At 47.0% G+C, this 20422-nt stretch overlaps 1 protein-coding gene across 1 annotated transcript in view; it reads left to right on the top strand.

The window, feature by feature from the left end:
* Positions 1–441: 441 nt before the first annotated feature.
* Positions 442–20422, top strand: part of ATP1B1 (ATPase Na+/K+ transporting subunit beta 1) — a 32476-nt gene continuing 12495 nt past the window's right edge. The window contains exons 1-2 of the mRNA XM_077342027.1: positions 442–949; positions 7540–7668. Coding sequence (XP_077198142.1) covers positions 850–949; positions 7540–7668 — 229 coding nt within the window. The 5' untranslated portion in view covers positions 442–849. The remainder of the gene's footprint in view (positions 950–7539; positions 7669–20422) is intronic.

Here is a 20422-nt window from a genome sequence, read left to right as displayed (position 1 = left end):
CTCTTTCTCTGCAGGGCGAGTGGCGGAGGCGGCCGACTCTGGAGCCCAGGATCTCCCTCCCCCCTCCCCCCCTTTTATCTGCAGGGCTCGGCTCTGCCTCCCGCCTTCGAGCGAAGGGAATGACAGGTGGATTCTGGCGTCTGCCTGCCGCCGGCGCGCGCCCCTCCTGAACGGCCAGGGGCTGAGGGCAGGTGCCTGGGAGGAAGGCGGGCGGACGATAGGGCACCCCAGCGCTCAGCGCCACACGAGCCACCGGGCTCCGGAGCCTCCGGCCCTTGCGGTCTCCCGGCCCTTGCACAAGCCATGCCCACTCCCCTGGCAGGCCGATGGCCTCATTGGCTACCGGCATTTCGGTGGGCGGTGCTCTTCCCGCGAGTTGGGCAATATAGCCAGCATGAGTGGGAGGGGACAGAGCTAATTTGCCTCCTTGGGCAGACCCAGGTTTCTTTCTTCCCACCCCCTGGCTTTCCTTTCCCCCCCACCCCAGCACGGCTACAGCCGCCACCTTCTCCTCCTCCTTCTTCTTCATCATCAGCACCATCATCATCCCGGCTGCTAGAAGCAGGTCCCGCCAGCCTAGCGCGTGCGCCCAAACAGAGCGAGCGAGCGCGACAGATACATGTGAGGCTTTCCTGCCAGGATTATTTTCCACACACACCTTCCTTTGGGTGGGACCCGCATCCGCGCACAAAGAGCGCCTTTCTCTGCCCGGCGGGCGCTTGGAGACGGTGCGCGTCTGGAGGCGCGAGACACTCCGAAGGCTGCGGTCTTCTCGTCCGCGGGACAGAAGGCGCTTTTCCTTCTCCTTCTCCTGCCCAGGCCGGCCTGCCCTAGGGCCGATCCTCGCTCATGGCTCCCGGCAAAGCAAAGGAAGGGGATGGCAACTGGAAGAAATTCATATGGAATTCAGAGAAGAAAGAATTTCTAGGGCGGACTGGAGGGAGTTGGTGTGAGTATCTTCCTTCGCTTTGTCTTCACCCGCCTTTGGAAACATGAGTACTTATGCGGGGAGTCCTGCGAGGAAGGCTCGGTTGGGTCCGCGCGAGAGCGGGGGATCCGCGCCCTGGTGGCGGAGGGAGGCGACGGTCTCCCAGCTTCGACGCTTCTCCCCGCAAAACTGCCTCCCGGTCACCTTGAAAGCAAATCGCAACTTCCCAGCCAGGACCGGCGGATGGGCTGACCGGGCGGCAGGCTCAACGGGTTGCCTCCCGGATCCGCTGGCACGCGCGTGGGTGTGTGTGTCTGTGTGTGTGTGCGCGCGTCGGTTCGTGCCAGGTTTAAAAATACACGCCGAGCCTGCTTGGCAGTGTTGAAAAATCAACGCGAGGTAGTCGAGTAGGAAGAGGAACCGTGAAGGGGCCTCGTTCCCACCCGCGAGGCTCCCATAGGTGGAGTTGCTTCGCCAGACGCCTGACCACCCCCCTCCCTCCCTCCGCCCGCCCTTGATATTTCAGGCCAGGGCGCTATGGGGGGTGGGAAGGGGTCGCAAAGACGCCGGTCGTTTATTTATTTATCTAGCGAAAGAGGCTCGGCGTGGCCAAGGCCGGTAGCTTTCCTGAGGGGAAACAGCCGGCGCCGGGGTTTTGCTTAGACGGCAGGCGCGGGAGGCGCCGGGCTGGCTCGCCTTTGCCGCGCGCGCTTTCGGCTCTCCGGCTGCCGCCTGTTGCCTTTGCGCCAGGAGACAGCGGCTCGCTTTCCCTCCTCGCCTTTTCCCGCCTGCAAAGGTCGTACTGAAGGGCACTGATGTAGTCAGTGCCGAGTCGTGACTGCGGCCCGGGTGGAGTGGGAGGGGAGAGAGGGAGCCCGCCGCCGCCTTCTCCGCCTCCTCCTCCTCCCGCCGCCACTGCGGCTAACCGCGCGACGTTCAGGGAGGTTCCACGCGCGGGGGGGGGGGGGCGGACACGCGTCCCCTGTCTCTGGAGACAGGGTGGTGTTTGTGCCTGAGGCCCTTCTTCCCTCCCCCCCCCCGCATCCCCCAATGGCCATCATGGAAAAAGAGGCTTGAGAATGGGAGGAACGGAGTCCGGGGAGGGCTTCCATCTCCAAAGGGTTAATAATGCATCACAGCTCAAGGTTAGTCAAGGTGACACCTTCTGAGCAAGAGGTAACTGGAGACTGAGTGGGGATCCCTGGGGAAGGTGGGTGGGGTGAGCCCCCATGGAGAGCCATGAGCTGAGGGGGCATCTCCTAGATGGGCTTATTCCAGGCTTGCAGAACAATTCTGTTCTTTTCCCCAAAATGCACCTTTCTAAACTTGGAGGAGGCCCCAGTAAGCTACTGGAGCAGGACAGAAAAGGTCAGGTGGGAAAAGAGAGAAGGAGGTCCAGGAATAATAAAGTCCTTGAAGGCTGTCTCCTAGCAACTGAATGCAACTTAAATGAGACAGACCCTGGCACTGAAAACCAATTTTGTTATTGCTGCCTTCCCCACTTCTCTTTCTGCTCTAAGAACCACACTCCCCCCCCCCCCCCGCAACAGCAGGCCCAAAAACTAGGATATTCTGCATTGTACAAGCTAAGTCAAATCACTATAAGGTACCAACATAACCCATTTTGTTTCCTTCTTCCAATTTTGATCCTGGTCGCAGCCTCCATGCTGTCTATTCAGCAGACAGTCCATGTGATTTCCAAAACGTGACTTTTTCATAATGCTGTAGACCTTGGAGTATAGAGAAAGGTCTGTGACTTGCATTTCCTACCCTGTCCGAGGAGGTAGTTTCTTTTGACAAGCCTCCACCTATGGCAGCAGACAAGAAATGTGGACATCCCCCCCCCTCACACTCCCTTTCTTTAATGTAGGACAAAGTCTGACAAAGAAAAAACCTATAGAGGAGCATGCCTGGGGCCTTCTGCCTTGAATGTGTTAGCTATGGCTGCCCTTGAAGGAAAGGGTGGAATGCCCTTGAGCCTCCGCCTACCTCTGCTGGGGTTTTAGCAGGCAGTCTTGAGTGTCTCTTTAGATCACTGCATCAAAAAAGCATGCCACTTATCTAGAACTTTCCATTCCTTTCCAAACAATTTGCACAAATTTAGAAACATTTACTGATGTGCAAGGTCAAAGCAGCAAATGGCTCTGAGAAGGGCAAAAAGTCATTGTTGATTAACAAAAATGAATCTGTTTAGTAACAACTAGTTTATAAATGGTACTTTGGAGACACGGGTGGGGGGTGGAGGAAGCAGAAAGGTTGAGGTATAGTTGATTTGAATAATAGAGAGGCCTGGCAACCTCTTTGGGCTAAATGCACCCAAATGCCCTCTTTTGCATCCTGTGTCTGGGAGCTTCCTGGTTTGCAGACTTGGCTGAAATCATGAAGTGCAGGGAAGGCTTGCCCAACTGATCCCTGGTGGATGGAGTCCATTCAGGGAGAGTTTTGTAACACCACTAGATGTTTTAGAGTTCCACATGGGTACAAGGTACAGGATTCTTTCTTCAGAGACATGACACTGGAGTCCTGTAGTGCCTCAAAACTGAAAACATTTTCCCCCAGCATAATCTTTAAGGTATTTCATATTCCTATGCAATTCTATCACCGTGACTCCTCTGGAATGATCTTCTTTAGAGACTGTCAATATAACCCTCATCAGAGTTATTCTAGTCAAAGCTTGTTGATTCCGGTAGGTATAGACTGGCACAACTCCACCTAGGATTACACTGCATGGTAGGGGGAGTCAACCTGTGGTCCTCCAGATGTCCATGGACTACAATTCCCATGAGCAAATGCTGGCAGAGGCTCATGGGAATTGTAGTCCATGGACATCTGGAGGACCACAGGTTGACTACCCCTGCTGTATGGTGTTTAGCAAGACTTATACCAGATTGCTATGAGCCTCTTGTGGCGCAGAGTGGTAAGGCAGCAGACATGCAGTCTGAAAGCTCTGCCCATGAGGCTGGGAGTTCAAAGTGTGCAAACAATTGAAATGGATACTGAAACAAATGCAAGATTTGGGGGTAGAGGCTCAAGGTTGACTCAGCCTTCCATCTGTCCGAGGTCGGTAAAATGAGTACCCAGTTTGCTGGGGGGTAAATGGTAATGACTGGGGAAGGCACTGGCAAACTACCCCGTATTGAGTATGCCATGAAAATGCTAGAGGGGGTCACCCCAAGGGTCAGACGTGACCCGGTGCTCGCACAGGAGATACCTTTACCTTTATACCTGATTGCTAGAAGGGCAGTGAGTTGACTTCTTTCATAACCGCTGTTTCAACTAGGGATCCATCTTTTGGACAGCATGTTGACTGGTTTTCTTATTTTTCATTGCATTTGAATCTCTGCCTTCTGTCATGTAGGACAGACTGCCTCCCTCAAGGTTGTGAGTGACTGCTTAACATCCTGCTTGGAAATTTGGTCTAAGCATGTGTCACCCTCGCTATTTAGAGCTCTTCTTTTGCTATTCTCACCTCCCCCTTACAAACCCCACTGCACCTTCCTTGCCGTCAGCAGGTTCCTCTTTAGCTCATTACAACTGCACCTCCTATGATTGTACTCTGGAAAAAATGTCCAAATCTCTTGGACGTCACTATATTTGCCTACCGCTGCCTAGTAACTGAGGAGTGCATTAACCCTGAGAGTGCTAAAACTGTTGTGAGGCTAGTTGCAAAGTGTCTCTCTTGTCCCCTTGGGAGGGGAAAACCGTATTTTAATAGGTTTTCCTCTATCACTAGTGCATCTATCATTAGCTAGAATTCTTCTTAGATTGTCTCTGTCTGTTCCCTTTGGAGTTGCTTCACACAAATATTTATTTGAAAAGTTACCAGGAGATCTTTGGAACATATTCTGTAGAGTTCCACTTACTTTTAAATCCTACCCTCCCTCCCCATTTTAACATGCTTTACTACTGTGGACTTACTGTCATAGAGAAAAACGAGGCAGAGGGTATTTCTTCAAAGTCTGCCTAGTACGGCCTGTTAAAAGGTAAAGGTATCCCCTGTGCAAGCACTGGGTCATGTCTGACCCTTGGGGTGACGCCCTCCAGCGTTTTCATGGCAGACTCAATACGGGGTGGTTTGCCAGTGCCTTCCCCAGTCATTACGGCCTGTTACTATACAGCTAATCAGGAGATATAATCCTTGTCAACCAGTAATTTATCTAACCAGATTTCAGAAACTATGCTGTTCATTGGGAGCGGCCCTGGTGATAAATGTTTGAGATTTCCTCCTGCTCCCTCCTTTAAACAAAACTCCAGTTTGTACACTGAACTGATTTCAGCTCCGTGTAACCAGAATGTGTAGTTGTATTCATGCACAGTGTATGATCACCCTTCCCTACTTACTTTTTGGAGAGGCATGTCCCTGGAAGTCACACACCAAAGTCTGAGTGTCAGGTAACACTGGAGAAGAGACACTGATTCTATGGAGATTGGTTCACTGAGATATGTTACAGATTAATGCACTTCCTTGCATCTTCACCCATAAGTAGACTCCCAGAAATAAGCAGTCACTTGATAGTGATGCTGGCATGGTAATCCCCTAAAGAGTGCATCAATTTCTGTTTCCCACACTCAGCGAGATTATTGCATGTGGTTTGGGGCCTCCATGCCTAAGGACCCTGTTTACAAAATCAATCTATCTCCTCTTGTGGCAGGTGAATTCTGGGTAATGGCATACAGATTTAACCATACATATTGTGGATCACGTTTTAGGCACAAGGGGGGAGGGAAGCAGGAAAGGTGTACAAGGCTTGTGTTTCAAGTAAGTGCTTTCGGACCTGAAATCTGTTCCACATAATATATTTCTGGTAAGGGCTTGGAGGAGGAGCATGTCTCATGGCTTAAGTGCCACTCAGCGCTTAACACCCACTCTGTGCCTCCTCCTCCAACTGGCTTGCCTATCTGTCCAGTGGCCAGCCAATCGCCGTCCGCCTCCACCCCTTCTTCCTTCCTCTTCTCTCCAAGTCTGCAGATCCCTGCTGCATGAGAGCTGCCCCTGCCATTGAGCCCCTAACAGCTGCCTGCAGTTTTCCAGGTCCTGGGGAGGGGGGGGGCGTCCACAGAGTTTTTCCACACACACATCCCAATCTAGCGCCTGTTGTATTCCTGAATGCAACGAGCCTGGCCCCTAGTCCCATTCATAATGCAAGAAGAGTGCTGCTGGATTGTGCTTCTAGCACTGACCAGTTAGATACCCCAAGAAAATGAAGGACATGAAGACAACAGGCTTCCTCTGTTTCTTCTGAAAGCCAGCATGGTGCAGTGGTTGAGAGCAGAGGACTCTAATCTGGAGAACTGGGTTTGATTCCCCACTCCTCCACATGCAGGCACCTGGGTCACCTTGGTCTAGTCATAGTTCTATTAGAGCTGTTCTTATAGTGCAGTTCTCTTAGAGCTCTTGCAGCCCCACCTTCTTCACAGGGTGTCTTGTGGGGAGGGGAAGGAAAGGTGATGTAGGCCGCTACCTCCTGGTAGAGAATAGTGGCATATAAGAACCAACTCTTCTTCTACTGACTTTATTTGCCCCAGAATTCCCCCCCCCCCCTTGACTCAGCCTGTCTGGTCATCTGGATTCATGCCACTGTAAGATCGAGATTAGAAAGATGTTGTGCTCTCTACATAACTCCGGTCGGTGGAGGACGTCGCAGCTCAGTTATTATCAGGAGCTAGGCAGAGAATGCATATTAGCCCCATTCTGCAGTCACTCCATTGGCTGTTCATTGGTTACCAGGTGCAACACAAGACACTGGCTCTCACAAAGCCCTTCATGGCTTTGTACCCTAATATCGCCTCCATCTCTACAGCCTCGCTTTCCTAAGCAGGGTTTTCTGCAGGTGCCACCCTGCCAATGGGCAAGAGTGACAATTGCCTATATGTACACTCTCTCTGTTGTGGGTCACATCTTATGAAATGAACTTCCTGATGAGGTCAGGAACGCTCCCACTGCCCTGCCATCGAACATACTGTGCAAGACTGAATTATTCAGGAAGGCATATTTACAAAAACAATAAACTTTATAATGGAATTGATTCAGGAGTGCTTTAATAAAGCGGAGGAGACTGGACTAAACTGTACAGGATATACTATCTGTTGCTGTAATATTCTATTATTATGTAATTTCTGTATTATTTAATATACCATAATAATACTTACACTTTGTTTCAGCCTTGTTCCATGTCTTTTTACTTGCTCATAATTTGCACAATTGCACTGCTTGTTGGTTGTCCCATCCTGTTGACTGCATTGATGAACACTGTATAATCTGCCTTGAGCCTCAGTGAGAAAGGCAGGCTATGAAAGTCAATAAATAAATATGCATCACAATCTTTGACAGGACAATTTTTCATTAATTAGTCTAACCGGTTAAGAAAGCCATTTTCTGTGTTTACAGTTGCAGGCTGTTTGTGGAAACACACTAAACAGAATGAATTATTGTCCTTAGTGTGCTTTGCTTATTTTGGGTGGAGTGCACTCCTTGAGTGTAGTATATTTTCCCCTCATAAGCCGCTTGAATTTCTGTCTCTACCTGCTTTGTGCTTATAATCTTGAAGCTGGTCTAGTGCATAACTAGCAGTACATACCTGATGGTGTATTTCTCCCCTTCTTTACCACAGTTAAGATCTTCCTCTTCTATGTGATCTTCTATGGCTGCCTGGCAGGTATCTTCGTTGGGACCATTCAAGTCTTGCTGCTCACAATCAGTGAATTCGAACCCAAGTATCAGGACCGAGTAGCACCTCCAGGTAACAATGGGGACAGAGAGGCAACAAGAGCGACATATTTTGCCTTTGGGGTGCACGTGGGCTCTAGGACTACAGCAGTTAACTTTTGACTGACTCTTTCAAAAGTTAGTGGGCTTTCCACAGATCTTAAAAAGTTAGCTCACTATGGTATCACAAGCTATGTTAACCCCTCCTGTGTGTTGTCTTCTGTCTCACTTTTATTCTACTCTCTAAGGAGTTCAGAGCCACAGCGCTTCTGTGAGTTAGGTTAGTGTCTTGGCCAAGACCAGCTGTTGAGCTTCATAGCTTGGTGAGTATTTGAGCTTGGACCCTTTATATCCGAAGCCAGTATTCTAGTCCATTGGTCTTTGGGACGCACAAGTGTGTCATGTCCTGTCCTTATGTGAATCAAACCAGTGGCAACATCACCACTTTCTTTCCTTTTACTTGTCGCCCTCTAGTGGTTCATACAGTCAGGTGATATCCTTCTCTTTCCACTAGGGGGCAGTTTCTTTTTCTGGACATGAGGAAATTGGCTGGGGCCAGTCTGGGAATCAACACCAACCCCCCCCCCTGCTTTTATGTTGTTTAACTTAAGAAGAGGATGAAAGAAAACATACCAAATGTAAAAGTAGACAAACATATATACTTGTAATAGCTCTGGAGTGGAGGTACTTTCAGGAAGTGTGGCTTTTCTCAGCCCAGTATGGCAAGCTGTATCTGCTAGAATCCCCTCCTTTGTGGAGCTATTTATGGTCTCCTCATTTGCATCTGGTCGTCATATAGTGCAAAACTTTTTAAAAAGTCATATAAAAAGACAATTTAAACTATGTGTCATGTTGCAGATCGCATTAGGAGGTGGGTCTTGTATCTGAGGATGAAGATGAAGATTATGGCTATCATCAGTATGCAACATGCTTTGGCCATAGTGGCTTTTCTTGGTTAAACTCTTGCAATTTATTAAAGGGAAAATCAGTAGTACCACCAGGAAAATAATATGTTAAAAGTGGCTTGCAGTTGCTATTAATACTATATTAACTCATAAGCAAGTGCAAACAGTGAACTAAATACTCTAGGCTTTAAATTTCATGTTTGGTGGTTATGGAGAGCGATGCTCCTTTCTTAAACTTCCAGTGATGTGGAAGGGCAAGTCAGGCTAATGAAGGTCAGGAAAAGCTTTGCTACTTAAAGGGCTGGGTCTTAAGGAGAGGAAGCAGAAAGGAAAGCAGGGTCCCTCCAACTGCCCTACCACCTCCCCTTATGGAGGGAGAGAAGATGCTGCTTTGCTCTTCGTCATCGGCTGCATCACACCCAAAGTGACACAGGTTGCCGCCATGCCCGTCTTGCTCAGCAGCCGGAGGGCAGTGTGGCTGATGACAAGGAGACCAGTGGGGCCTGGCTTCCCCTGCAAGTCCAGGAATGGTGCTGACAGAGAGGAGCAAGAAGGCGCTGCTCAGCGTTGTTCTGTTAGCCTGTGTACAGGATGAAGCCGGGCACCTCTGCCTCCACACGCCTCCCAGCCAACTCATCCTAAATTGAGTCACACCGTTCTAATCCCAGTGATTTCAGTGAGTTTTGAAGGTTGTAACTCTGCTGTGGATTGCATTGTAAGCTGTGCCTGACTTTTGCTTCTTGATGTGAGAGGATAATAGTATGGATGTTTTGAAGCTGAATAGATTTATTAGTGTACTAGAAATATAGCCCGCTGTATGAGGGATACAGTGGGTGCTAGCAACTCACACTTTGGTGTGTCCCGCGGCGACTGCTCTCTGCAGCGGCTCCCTGTGGCGGCGGCGGCGGCAGGGAGGCCCCGGCAGCCACGCTCCGCGCGACTGCCGGGGGCTCCGTCTGGCGGCGGCCTGACACGGCGAGAGGCACTTCGCGCCTCTTGCTGTGTCAGGCTGAGAGCAACTGCGAGCCGCGCTGTGCGCGGCTCACAGTTGCTGGGGCTGGGAATCAGAGGGACCAATCGGCAGGCGCAAAGCGCCTGCCGATTGGTCCCTCCGATTGTCTGTGCAGAGGAAGGGTCCAATCCGGACCCTTCCTCATCACGGACACATCCCGCCCCATAACCCCTTAGCGCTTTATTTAGTCTGCGGCGCCCGTGGCGCCGTGGGCGGTGTTTAGATATGGAGGGAAGTGCATGTGTTTAGTACTTTTGCATTTGTGACTGGCCTCTTCGTGTTTTTCTTCAGTCAGAGACACCGAAAGATCTTGCATGTGGACAGCCAGGCTGATCTGTCACTGTAGCAGCTTACCTGGTTTGCTCCATCTGGTTTCTGTTGCTTTATCTGGTCCCAGCTGCTGATTGGACTGTGTGGCTTGCAGCTGCTGCTTTCTCACATTACTAATGACCCAAAGGACGCTGGGTACCAAGGATGGCACTCATGAGTTATCCTCTCCTGATGTTTGTGCTGGCCTCATTGTGATGTACTATATTGGATAATTTTTGTATTACTTGGATTTTTAGAATTGTAGGTGTAGAATTAATAAGGTTACATTTGTCGACATTAAAGCCTGATCATGGATGTATAATACATATTTATAACTGGCCTTTCTAAACATTGGGCTTTTTATCTATCTATCCCTCTTGCTTCCGGCAAAACAGCTGGGAATCTTCAGATGGCATAACAGGACTTAGAGAAGAATAGCGAAGTGTGGTGCTGGAGGAGCAGGCCCCGCTCACAAGATGCAGGACATTTGCAGCTTGTGGCAATAGAAATATGCATGAATCTAATTTCTTCTGCAGGGGTTTCAGACATTTCTGTGACATATTGTGGAATGTCCATTGATACATCTGCTTCATAACAGAAGCAGACTTGACAATGATTGTACTGCAGACCTCTTGATCAACTAGACCAGCCTTTCTCAACTTTTTTACCATTGAAAGAACCCTGAAACATTCTTCAGGCTTCAAGAAACCCCCAAAGTGGCACAATTGTGCAGTGTATGGTTGGGAAGCATACCTGTGTACATGTCTACCTGGGACCCCTCCTCTTCCCACCCACCCCAGGCCCATCATTAGCCATTTTGGGAGGGGTAGGGCAGGTCAGCATGACCATAGATGATTATACCACCCAATGAATGTTTAACAAAGTTCAAAAAGAGATTTTTAAATAATTCATTCCCACCCATTTGGGAAACCCTTCCATGACCATCAAGGACCCCAGGGTTTCACAAAACCATGGCCGAGAAAGCCTGATATATCGGGTGCATTGGTGTTTGTTATCTAGACAGTAATTACTGCAATTATCCCCATATCTGTGGCCATGTCTTGTCAGATGGTGAGAGTATAATTAGTGTATGCTTAAGATGGGGAGAAAAGCTTAGGAACTCCAACAATGAAGGGGAAAATAAGTATATTATCAGAATTCTCCTGCTCTATTCATAGAATTGCACTATAACTAAGGTGACATTTTGGCTAATGCCTGCTTTCTAAGCCAGTCCAAATAGTTTTTTGTTCACTTAAAAGCTTCTAACAATATCTTTAGCTGATTTTGCATGGCTGTGTCCATGTTGGGCCACCACCAGTGTATAGCTGTGCAGCTGCATGCAGTGCTGGATTGGCTCCAGTGCTGAAATGTGTTCCCATGTGGAACACATTTCCGTGGGGCACCTGGTCCACCACTAAAATGTGTATCCCCGGGAGATGGAGCTGCGACAGACAGGTTCCGCTGCATGGGGGCGGGGCGGGGGGGGCTGTGGACGCTTGTTATTTTGCAGGAAGGTGGGATAGTGCGGAAACGCGATTCCAGCTTCCTGTAGTTTTTTTTAAAGCCCCAGTCTGCCCCTTGATACTGCAAAGCTGACCGGGGCATTTTTGTTCCCTCCGGTTCTCCGTAGGGCACAAAAAGGAAACACAGAAGTATCCAGGTTCACTTAGTGCGGGGGGTATTGAGGGGCTGATCCACACCAGACCCAGGAGGATGCTAGCCTGGTGGCAATGTCATGTGGATGCAGGGATTAGCCCTGTGTCCATATGAGCCCCCCCCCCCAGCCGTTTCCACCTTTGCTGAATCAGCACTTGTGTGTTTGTTGCCATGTATGGTGCTTTACATGGAATTTGAATCACCCGTGGGGTGTATCTTTGGTGACAACTGTCACTTAGTCCTTGTGGAGAAATATGGCCAAACCACATGGTGCCACACTAGGGTTGCCAGATCCCTCTGGCCATTAGCAGGGAACAGGGAGTAGGGTTATCACATCTGGTTGGGAACCTCAAAGAGATTTGGGGATGGAGCATGGGAGCACAGGGACTTCAATGGAGTACAAATGCCATTGAGTTTACCTGGCAAAACATCCTTTGTCTCCAACTGATCCTTGTAGTCTGGAAATGAGCTCTACTAGGGGATCCCCAGGTTTTACCTGGAGACTGGCATCCTTATGCCACACCCTTAGGGCTGATGTTTAAGCCAGCCTCAAATCTGCACAACTCAGCACTGATATACCTACCACAAGATTCTTGCATGGTAGATGGCAAGCATTTTGCAGGAAACCCATGTATAGTTTGAAACATGTAGAGACTGGATATCTGTGGGTTTTTTTACTGCGTGGAAGCACAGATAGGTACATGAGCAAATAGCCTGAATGTTATCTGTGCATTATTTGATTTCTACCATCTAAGGTGAGGTGGGTGTTTGCACAAAATAGTGGCTTCTCAGTTACTGGTCCCAACCTTGGAAATACACATCCGCAAGGAAGTTAATCTGGCTCCGGGGTTCCTGGCCTTATCATTGGTAGTAAATACTGCTGTTGCGGAAAATATTCTGGTGTGTAATTAGCTAGTCTTATTTGATACTTCCAGTTTTATTGGCATGATGCAGACTTAACAGTAAGCCATAGTTTGTTACTATGTGAAGTAGCTGAGGGATCTTAGGATTCTGCAGTCTCTCACCCCTTCATACATACATGGCTTTATAGCAAATCACAGTTTGAACTGCACAATTGGGGTTTGTGCTTTCCTCGCAAGCCAGGATTCCAAACTGATGTAGTCCTGCTAATCAAGGAAAACACAAAGTCATGTTTAGAAGTTTATATTGATGCTTCATTGCAGTACACTATGGAAGTAAGTGATCTGATCAGTGTGTGCAAAGGGAAGAGTGAGTATGCAAGTCTGGACATTCCCTGACTTTTTAGTATAATGGATTCTTCCCCCTGTTTTTTGTAATAACAATGCATTATTTTGACATGTGTGGTTCTTACTTGCTTATATGCCCTAATATCAGAAAATGAGGTGGAAATGTTTTAGTAGATTGCATTTTTCACATATAATGTATTATGCATAAATTCCTCACAAAGTCTTACTGAGGAAAGTGACCTCGGTGTAGGAGCTATGCAGCTGTCAGCTTCCTAGACTAGAAGGATTCACAGACTGGGATGGATTCAGTATGTATCACTAGGGTTGCCAGCCTCCATGTGGCACCTGGAAATCTCCCACTAGTTCAATTTTTTCCCTTTAAATTTTTATTTTAACAATAATTCAGAAAACTTTTTCTTATTACAAGAATATATCCCCACCCTTCCTGTCCGCACCCAACCACAGCACACACAGCCCCATGCTTGTCGATTTGTGGAGGGGGAAGTAACTCCTGCCCAATAACCAGAACATAGGGCCTATACGGGGGGTGGGGGGGGACCTGATCTTCCTCGTCTGGCCTCAACCACAAGCCCAGTGGAAGAGTTCCATTTTACAGGTCCTGCAGAACTTTGATAGCTCTGTTATCTTACTAACTGCTGAATTATACAGCTTTCTAAGCCTAAAAACAATTTGTTCTTCTTTAGTTGGCTCTTGCTATGATCTTGGCTTATACTTGAGGAAACTCAGTAGTACAGATTAGCTAGCTGTTTGATGAATTATTTGAGTGTGGGATTTCTGTCCCTCTATGAAGATATGTGGGTTGGAGGCACTGTCAGAATATGTTCCTAAGGTTAGCTTGGAACACGGGTCAAATGCCTGTAAATGGGAGGCAGTAATGTGTTGGCTGGAAGTCCTGCATCTGCAAAGCCAATGTGGTGAAGTGGCTGGAGTGTTGGACTAGGATTTGGGACACCTGGGTTGAAGTTATTCCTTACTCGGTGACCTTGGGCAAGACACGGGCTCTCAGACTAATTTGCAATGTTATTTATTTAATTTCAGTACCACCCCGCTCTGCAAGGGGGCTTGGATGTTTTGCAATAATAAAAACACAGTTAAAATCAGTACTCCTCTCCCCACCCTCTTAAATACCTTCCACTGGGCTAACCAGACTGAGATGGCCTAAAAAAAAGGGGGGGGGGCAAGAAAGAGGGAGGACCATATAGTTTTTAGTGCCTTTAATCCTGGTTTCCTGAGTACTGGGAACTACGGCTTGTGCAGGCGGCACCAGCCATTCCAATAGTTATTGGCAGTAAAGATGAGTGGCTTAGTATTCAAGTTAATATAGGAAAGAAAAGGTGCATCATAAATGGCTTGTCTTGATTATCTCTGGTGGTGGTATACAAACAGTAGTAACCATTCCCAAGTACATCTAGTGGGTAATAAGTAGTTCCTGTCTGATATCTGCAGCTCTGTAAAGACATCTTTTGGACGTCTTGTCCCACTCTGAAGACATGTAGAACCATTCACAAGGAACTGAGAGAGGTAACAGAGGCTAGGGGACCTTAATCATATTGTGTTAGGATGTAGTAAAGGCTTGCTTGTATCATTTCCAGCTTGGTGTAGTGGTTAGGAATGTGGACTTCTAATCTGGCAAGCCTGAGCAGTAATATTAGGGCTCTCTCAGCCTCACCTACCTCACAGGGTGTCTGTTGTGGGGAGAGGAAGGGAAGGTGATTGTAAGCTGCTTTGAGGCTCCTTTGGGTAGAGAAAACCAGCATATAAGAACCAACTCTTTTTTCTTCTTCCTTCTGTTAGTACTCAGCTGAGTGATTCGTATGTGTTCGTGACTCCTGACATCAGTGTAGATCATGTGCTATGTAGGTGTTCTAGTACTGGCAACTTGGGTAAACCTGCCATCAGTGCATGTTTCTAGATGTTAATATCAGCGGATAGTGCTACATACTGAAGGAATTAACACCAGGCCACAAACAAAATGAATACTGGCATTTTTAAACCAGGTTCTGGTACAGATGATTGTTTACAAGGTGGATTCAGGTGGGTAGCTGTGTTGAATCTGGTGGCACCTTTAAAACCAACAAAGTTTTATTTGAGGTATAAGAATGCACACAAAAGCTTATGCTTCAAATTAAACTGTGGTGATCTTAAAGGTGCCACTGGGCTCAAATTGTGCTCTTGTTTACAAGGCTCGATATTAAAGAATTCTTACGCAATTATAAAATATAGTTAATTTGAAGGTTTTTGCAAGGTAGGTTTGTTACTAACTTGGATATTATCACTTCATTGGGTTTTATGTGATCTTACTAATTCGATTTGGTCCCAAGATGCAACATGATTGCGGACTAACATTGTAGGTCAATGGCTGCAAATTCAGACAGTCTTCTGAAGAAACATTTAAAGAAGAAACAGCTCCAAATATCATCACATCTGAGCTCCACAGAGGGTTTGCTGACATGTTTCTGGAATAACTAATATGCGTAGGGAGGGCAAATCCTATAAATGCCCACAGCACCTCCATTGCAAAACTTATGTGAAAAAGTTGTTATGTTTGGATAGGACTAGGCACTTCAAACCCCTTTTACAGAACGGAAAACACTGAGTAAACTAGTTACATGTTGGTTTTCTCCTCGGTGTGACCTAAATCATCTTCCAATGTTGTCTTCCTCTCCTTCATTTTATTCTCACAATAAATGTCCTTGCGATGTAGGTAAGGCTGAAAGTGAGTGACTGGCCCAGGGCCATCCAGCAAGCTTCTGTGGCACAGAACGGGATTCAAGCCCAAGCCTCCCAGATCCTAATCTGACACTGTGTCCACAACACCACACTGGCACCCTTGACTCAGCTGTCATAAAAACCAGCAGAGCAAGTAATCCAGTTTCACCACGAGGGCTGCAGTGCTGGAGATGGGAAAATAAAATGTGTGATCTGCTAAAACAGCTTTTATTTCCTGCATTCTTTTGGCAACGTTTGAACACCTTTTCCTTCATGCTTTCTGTCCCACCAAATTACTGCTTCTCGCGTGCCTCTTGTTGGAGTTGTCACAAATTGGTTGTGACTTAATGGCACATCAGTACATTCCAGTGGGTAATTTGGAATGGAAGAGTGAAGTTTAATTCTCAGGTCTGAGGACAGAACTTTGCTTGGCTGGTCACTTGTGGGGATGCCTCCATGCATGGGTGAAGATGAATGGAGTATAGTGACAGGTTCTCAGTAATGCATCTGTCCATTAATCTTTAATCTTGAAATTTTAATTTTCTTGACTATGTCCCCCCACCCAAGGGTTGAACTCAAATGATGGCAAAGCTTGTTATTTATGTAAGATCCTTGTATTTGGCAAACATCATTATACTGTGTACTAATCCATGACCCACTCTCTACTTATATATGCAGTCTTGTAACTCCAGTTTCATTGTCTGGCAAAAGCTTACGCCTTGAATAAAACTTGGTCTTAAAGGTGCCGCTGGACTCCAAATCAGCACATTTTATCCCATATGCTATGCCCACCGTGTATTGTTAGTCTTGTGAGGTTGCTGACTAGGGTAGGGCTGCTGGAAGAAGTTGTTCTTATTTGCATTTAGCAAGAACAGGGAAGCATTTATTTATTTTGGAGAGGCGGGCATTTAATGAAAGTTGTCAGGGGTAAAGGTAGAAATCTATTGCAAAGACTTATCAGAGATTTCTGTTTAGTCTTCAGATAACCTGCAGAGACAAACAGTACTTCTGATTTCAGAGTAAAAGGCACCAACGAGTTCCTTGTGCTGAGATAAGGCAGGGTCTCCTCAGACACTACATTTTACCCGACACAGTTTGTGTGCAGCTGTTATGTCTAAACTAATTAATTAAATGTCTAAAGCAGGGGTAGTCAAACTGCGGCCCTCCAGATGTCCATGGACTATAATACCCATGAGCCCCTGCCAGCGAATGCTGGCAGGGACTCATGGGAATTGTAGTCCATGGACATCTGGAGGGCCGCAGTTTGACTACCCCTGGTCTAAAGCATTGCTCGAGTTGGGGGTGGAGGAGAAAACACCGAATGCAAGACACCACATCACAATCCACCTTGAGTTCCCAAACACCCCTAATAAAGAAATGTGTTTTTTTTTCCTGCAGTCTGCATATGGAATAGGCAGCAACTCTCCACTTCTCACATTATGGTACATTCACAAGATCTCACATGTACAATAAATGAAACAATCCCGAGAGGAAGGCAGAGAAAGATGGCATTCCACTCCATCGTGAGTTTGAGTATCCCCCCTCCAGCACCCCCCCCCCCAGGAACTCTACTAACATTCTTTCAGATGAGTGAGTGGCAAGGTGAGGCTTCTAGTCTCCCTCTGACATTGCTAGTATGAGATTAACCTGCTAGTAGGTTCATTGAAACTAACCCTAGAGCTGGATCAGCCGGTGTTTTCTTTTGCTGTTGGTGGAGCTGTTACAAGGTACCTACACTGGCAAAAGGCTCTGCTGGTAGCAGAGTGGGAACTTTGGGTCCAACATGTAGTTAATATGGGATAAAATTTTGTGCTGGGTTTTAGCCAACACTGTATGAATCTAAATAAATTCCATACTGACTCATTCTTCAATAATTCCTGAAAGGCAAATGAGAGCATTTAGTACGAATGAAACTTGAAAAACCTCAGCTGTTAATTGTGTTTCTGGCTTCCCTGAAGAAGGTTGTTGATGAGGGAACAGATCACCTGGATCTATTAGTTCTGCTTTCTTTGCCCAAATCTATCAAGGATGTAGAACAGAGAGAGAGAAGGAAGAGCTCAGCAGAACCATGAGAACTGTATGGTTAAAAAACAGAATACTAAATACACGTTGTTGCTGACGCACCCACCACCCTCTTTACCCTTCTCACTAGTATTTAGTATTGAAAAGATTGTGATGTGGTATTTTGCATTCAGTATTTTCACCTGCACCCCCAGCTTCAGTTCACTGGGTGTCCTTTGCAGTGGGCAAAGATCCTATGCAAAGATCCTATGCATCCCATTCATTAAATACTATCAGAGGTGTGATGCAAGGAGTGGGTGGGTGGGTCAACAGCAACCCTAGGGTATTTTTATAAGCGATCGTGAGGTGCCACACAAATATGATCTGAGCAACCTCCATTTTACAAGTTGCAAAAAAAGGGATGGAAATGCTCCGCAAGTATAGCAACTAGGGTTTCCAATACCCAGGTAGGTCCTGGAGAGCTCCCGGAATTATAATTTATCTCAAGATCAGTTTTACTGGATAAAATGGCTGCTTTAGAGTATTCTGAGTATTCTGTAGCATTATATTCCCTTGAGGTCTCTACTCCCTGACCTCCACCCTCCCTAGGCTCTACTCCCAAAGCTCCAGGAATTTCCCAACCTGGGTTTATCAGTCCTAACTTACCTGTGATGGTGCAATAGGTACACCTGCCCACCTTAGGTGTAAATGGAGTCATGGTTCAAATCCAGCATCAAGGGTTCTGTAATCTGTTAATTATCAGCACAAAAGTGGGTGGATTGTTCCCCAGTTTGGAATGATAGGGCTTTTTCAGGTAGATAAACAACCAAATCTTAGCTTGCTTAGAGGCTGTGATTGAACATAGGCAGTGGAGGAGAGAATCAGGCCAGCCAGAATGATTCTGCTGTAGCTTTTCTTCTTGGCTCTGGAGCTGCAGCTTAGCACAGGAGCAGTGCATTCAGACAGGCAGTATGGGTGTGTGTGTGTGTGTGTGTGTGTAAAAATGGGACATGCTTCTTTGACAGGTGCTGCTTATGGGGTAACAACAACAGTTTCTGAGCTAACTCAATGTAGTGAAGTTGGAGCAATCTATCAGAACATTATGAATTTGGAATTTCAGCAACAATCCAAAGCCACTTGCAGTTTAGACTTGCTTTTATCATTCCCCACAAGGAGAACTCTTTAATGGGCACAACAAGGAGCTTAGTCTCTGGACAGAGTTCCATGTGGGAAATTGCCTGGCCTTGCCCGCCCCACAGTCAGGCTCATTTGCCAGTCTGAATGGAGCCTGAGCCTTAAAGCTCATGGTGTGTGGCCAAAGCAGCCACAGAAACAGCACGGACTTCATTTCTCATTACTTTCAACACCACCGATCAACACACATCCATTAATTCAATTAAAACTTGACCTAAAACTCATGGGAGAATAGTCATGTGGAATGCCTTGTTATAACAGCCGTGGGACTATTTCCTGTTCATTGGGATGGGAGATGGAATTTCTCCTCCTGGTATCATCTGTCACACACTTCTTAAGCTTGCTCCTAGCTGGTCAACAGGAAGACAGGGTACCAAATAAGTAAGGGTCTGGTGTCCAGTTATTTCTACTCCTAGAACAGCTCCTTTCTCTAAGGCCTCTAAGCAGTGGAGCAGATGCACGGCTATTTAAAAACTCACACACGCTAGTCAAGGCTTTGCATTTCAAATTATTTGGGCCTGATACAGTTGCCCTTTGTATCCTTGCTAGGACAGCTGTATGTGCTTAAGGCAGGAAAGGCGTCAGTTGGATTGGGCCCTTTATAGAGCTCAAAGCAGCTGCTGCTAGCAATTAATAAGGTGGCTATGCTTGCCTATTGGGAACCCTGTTCTTTATGTTTTGATTTATTTTGATAAGAAGAGGCAGAACAACAATGGGCGGCAATGTGGGGAGTTTTGGTTGTGCGGACCAGACAAAGTTTTGAAAAAGAAGAAGAATTGGCTTTTATACAGTTGCCCTCTCTTCCTCTCCCCACGACAGCCGCCTTGGGAGGTAGGTGGAGCTGAGAGAGCTCTAACAGCACTTTCCTGAAAACATTAAGAGAACTGTGACTGGCCAGCTGACCGCCAATGGAGGAGAGGAATTGAACCTCGCTCTCCAGATTAGAGGCTGTCACTGTTAACCACAAACTACATCACGCTGGCCCCAAGTACTAGGGTCTTATGCCTGTCTCATGAATGGAAACGGAGATCCTAGGAATCCAAATGTACACTGGAAAGTTCTCAACTGAACTGTTGGATAAACAGTACTTACTTCACATCTTTACATTCAGAACAGCTTTATCAGTGCTGTGGCGAGCCCAGGTAACCCAGCTGGCTGCATGTGAGAGAGGAGCAGGGAATCAAACCCAGCTCACCAGATTAGAGGTCAGCACTCCTAACCACTACACTAAGTGTTGATAAACACAAAATGTAAATCAATGTTTCTTCCTCTTGTCTGCACAGGTTCAGCTTTCAATATGCAAAATCCTGACTTATCATATCAGTTTGGTGTAGTGGTTAGGAGTGCGGACTTCTAATCTGGCACGCCGGGTTCGATTCTGCACTCCCCCACATGCAGCCAGCTGGGTGACCTTGGGCTCGCCACTGTTCTGACTGAGCAAAACTGTTCTGACTGAGCAATGATATCAGCTCTCTCTCAGCCTCACCCACCTCACAGGGTGTTTGTTGTGGAGAGAGGAAAGGGAAGGCGACTGTAAGCCTCTTTGAGCCTCCTTTGGGTAGAGAAAAGCGTCATATAAGAACAAAGTCTTCTTTCTTCTTCCTTCTTCTATCTAGTGGCAGACAACTGCCCAACCTCCTGCTTTTTATAAGCATCCCAAGAAATTATATGGTGGTGATGGGAGCTAGTCTTTCTAAACTTTTTTTTCTTTTCCATGAGAGAATGAACTAAGAAAAAACAATACACCCGCTTGTCAATCTCCTCCCCCTTCAC

The sequence above is a fragment of the Paroedura picta genome, chromosome 6 (assembly GCF_049243985.1).
Source record: "Paroedura picta isolate Pp20150507F chromosome 6, Ppicta_v3.0, whole genome shotgun sequence".
Classification (NCBI taxonomy): Eukaryota; Metazoa; Chordata; class Lepidosauria; order Squamata; family Gekkonidae; genus Paroedura; species Paroedura picta.
The sequence above is the reverse complement of the archived record's forward strand: the minus strand, read 5'-3'. Positions and strand labels throughout refer to the sequence as shown.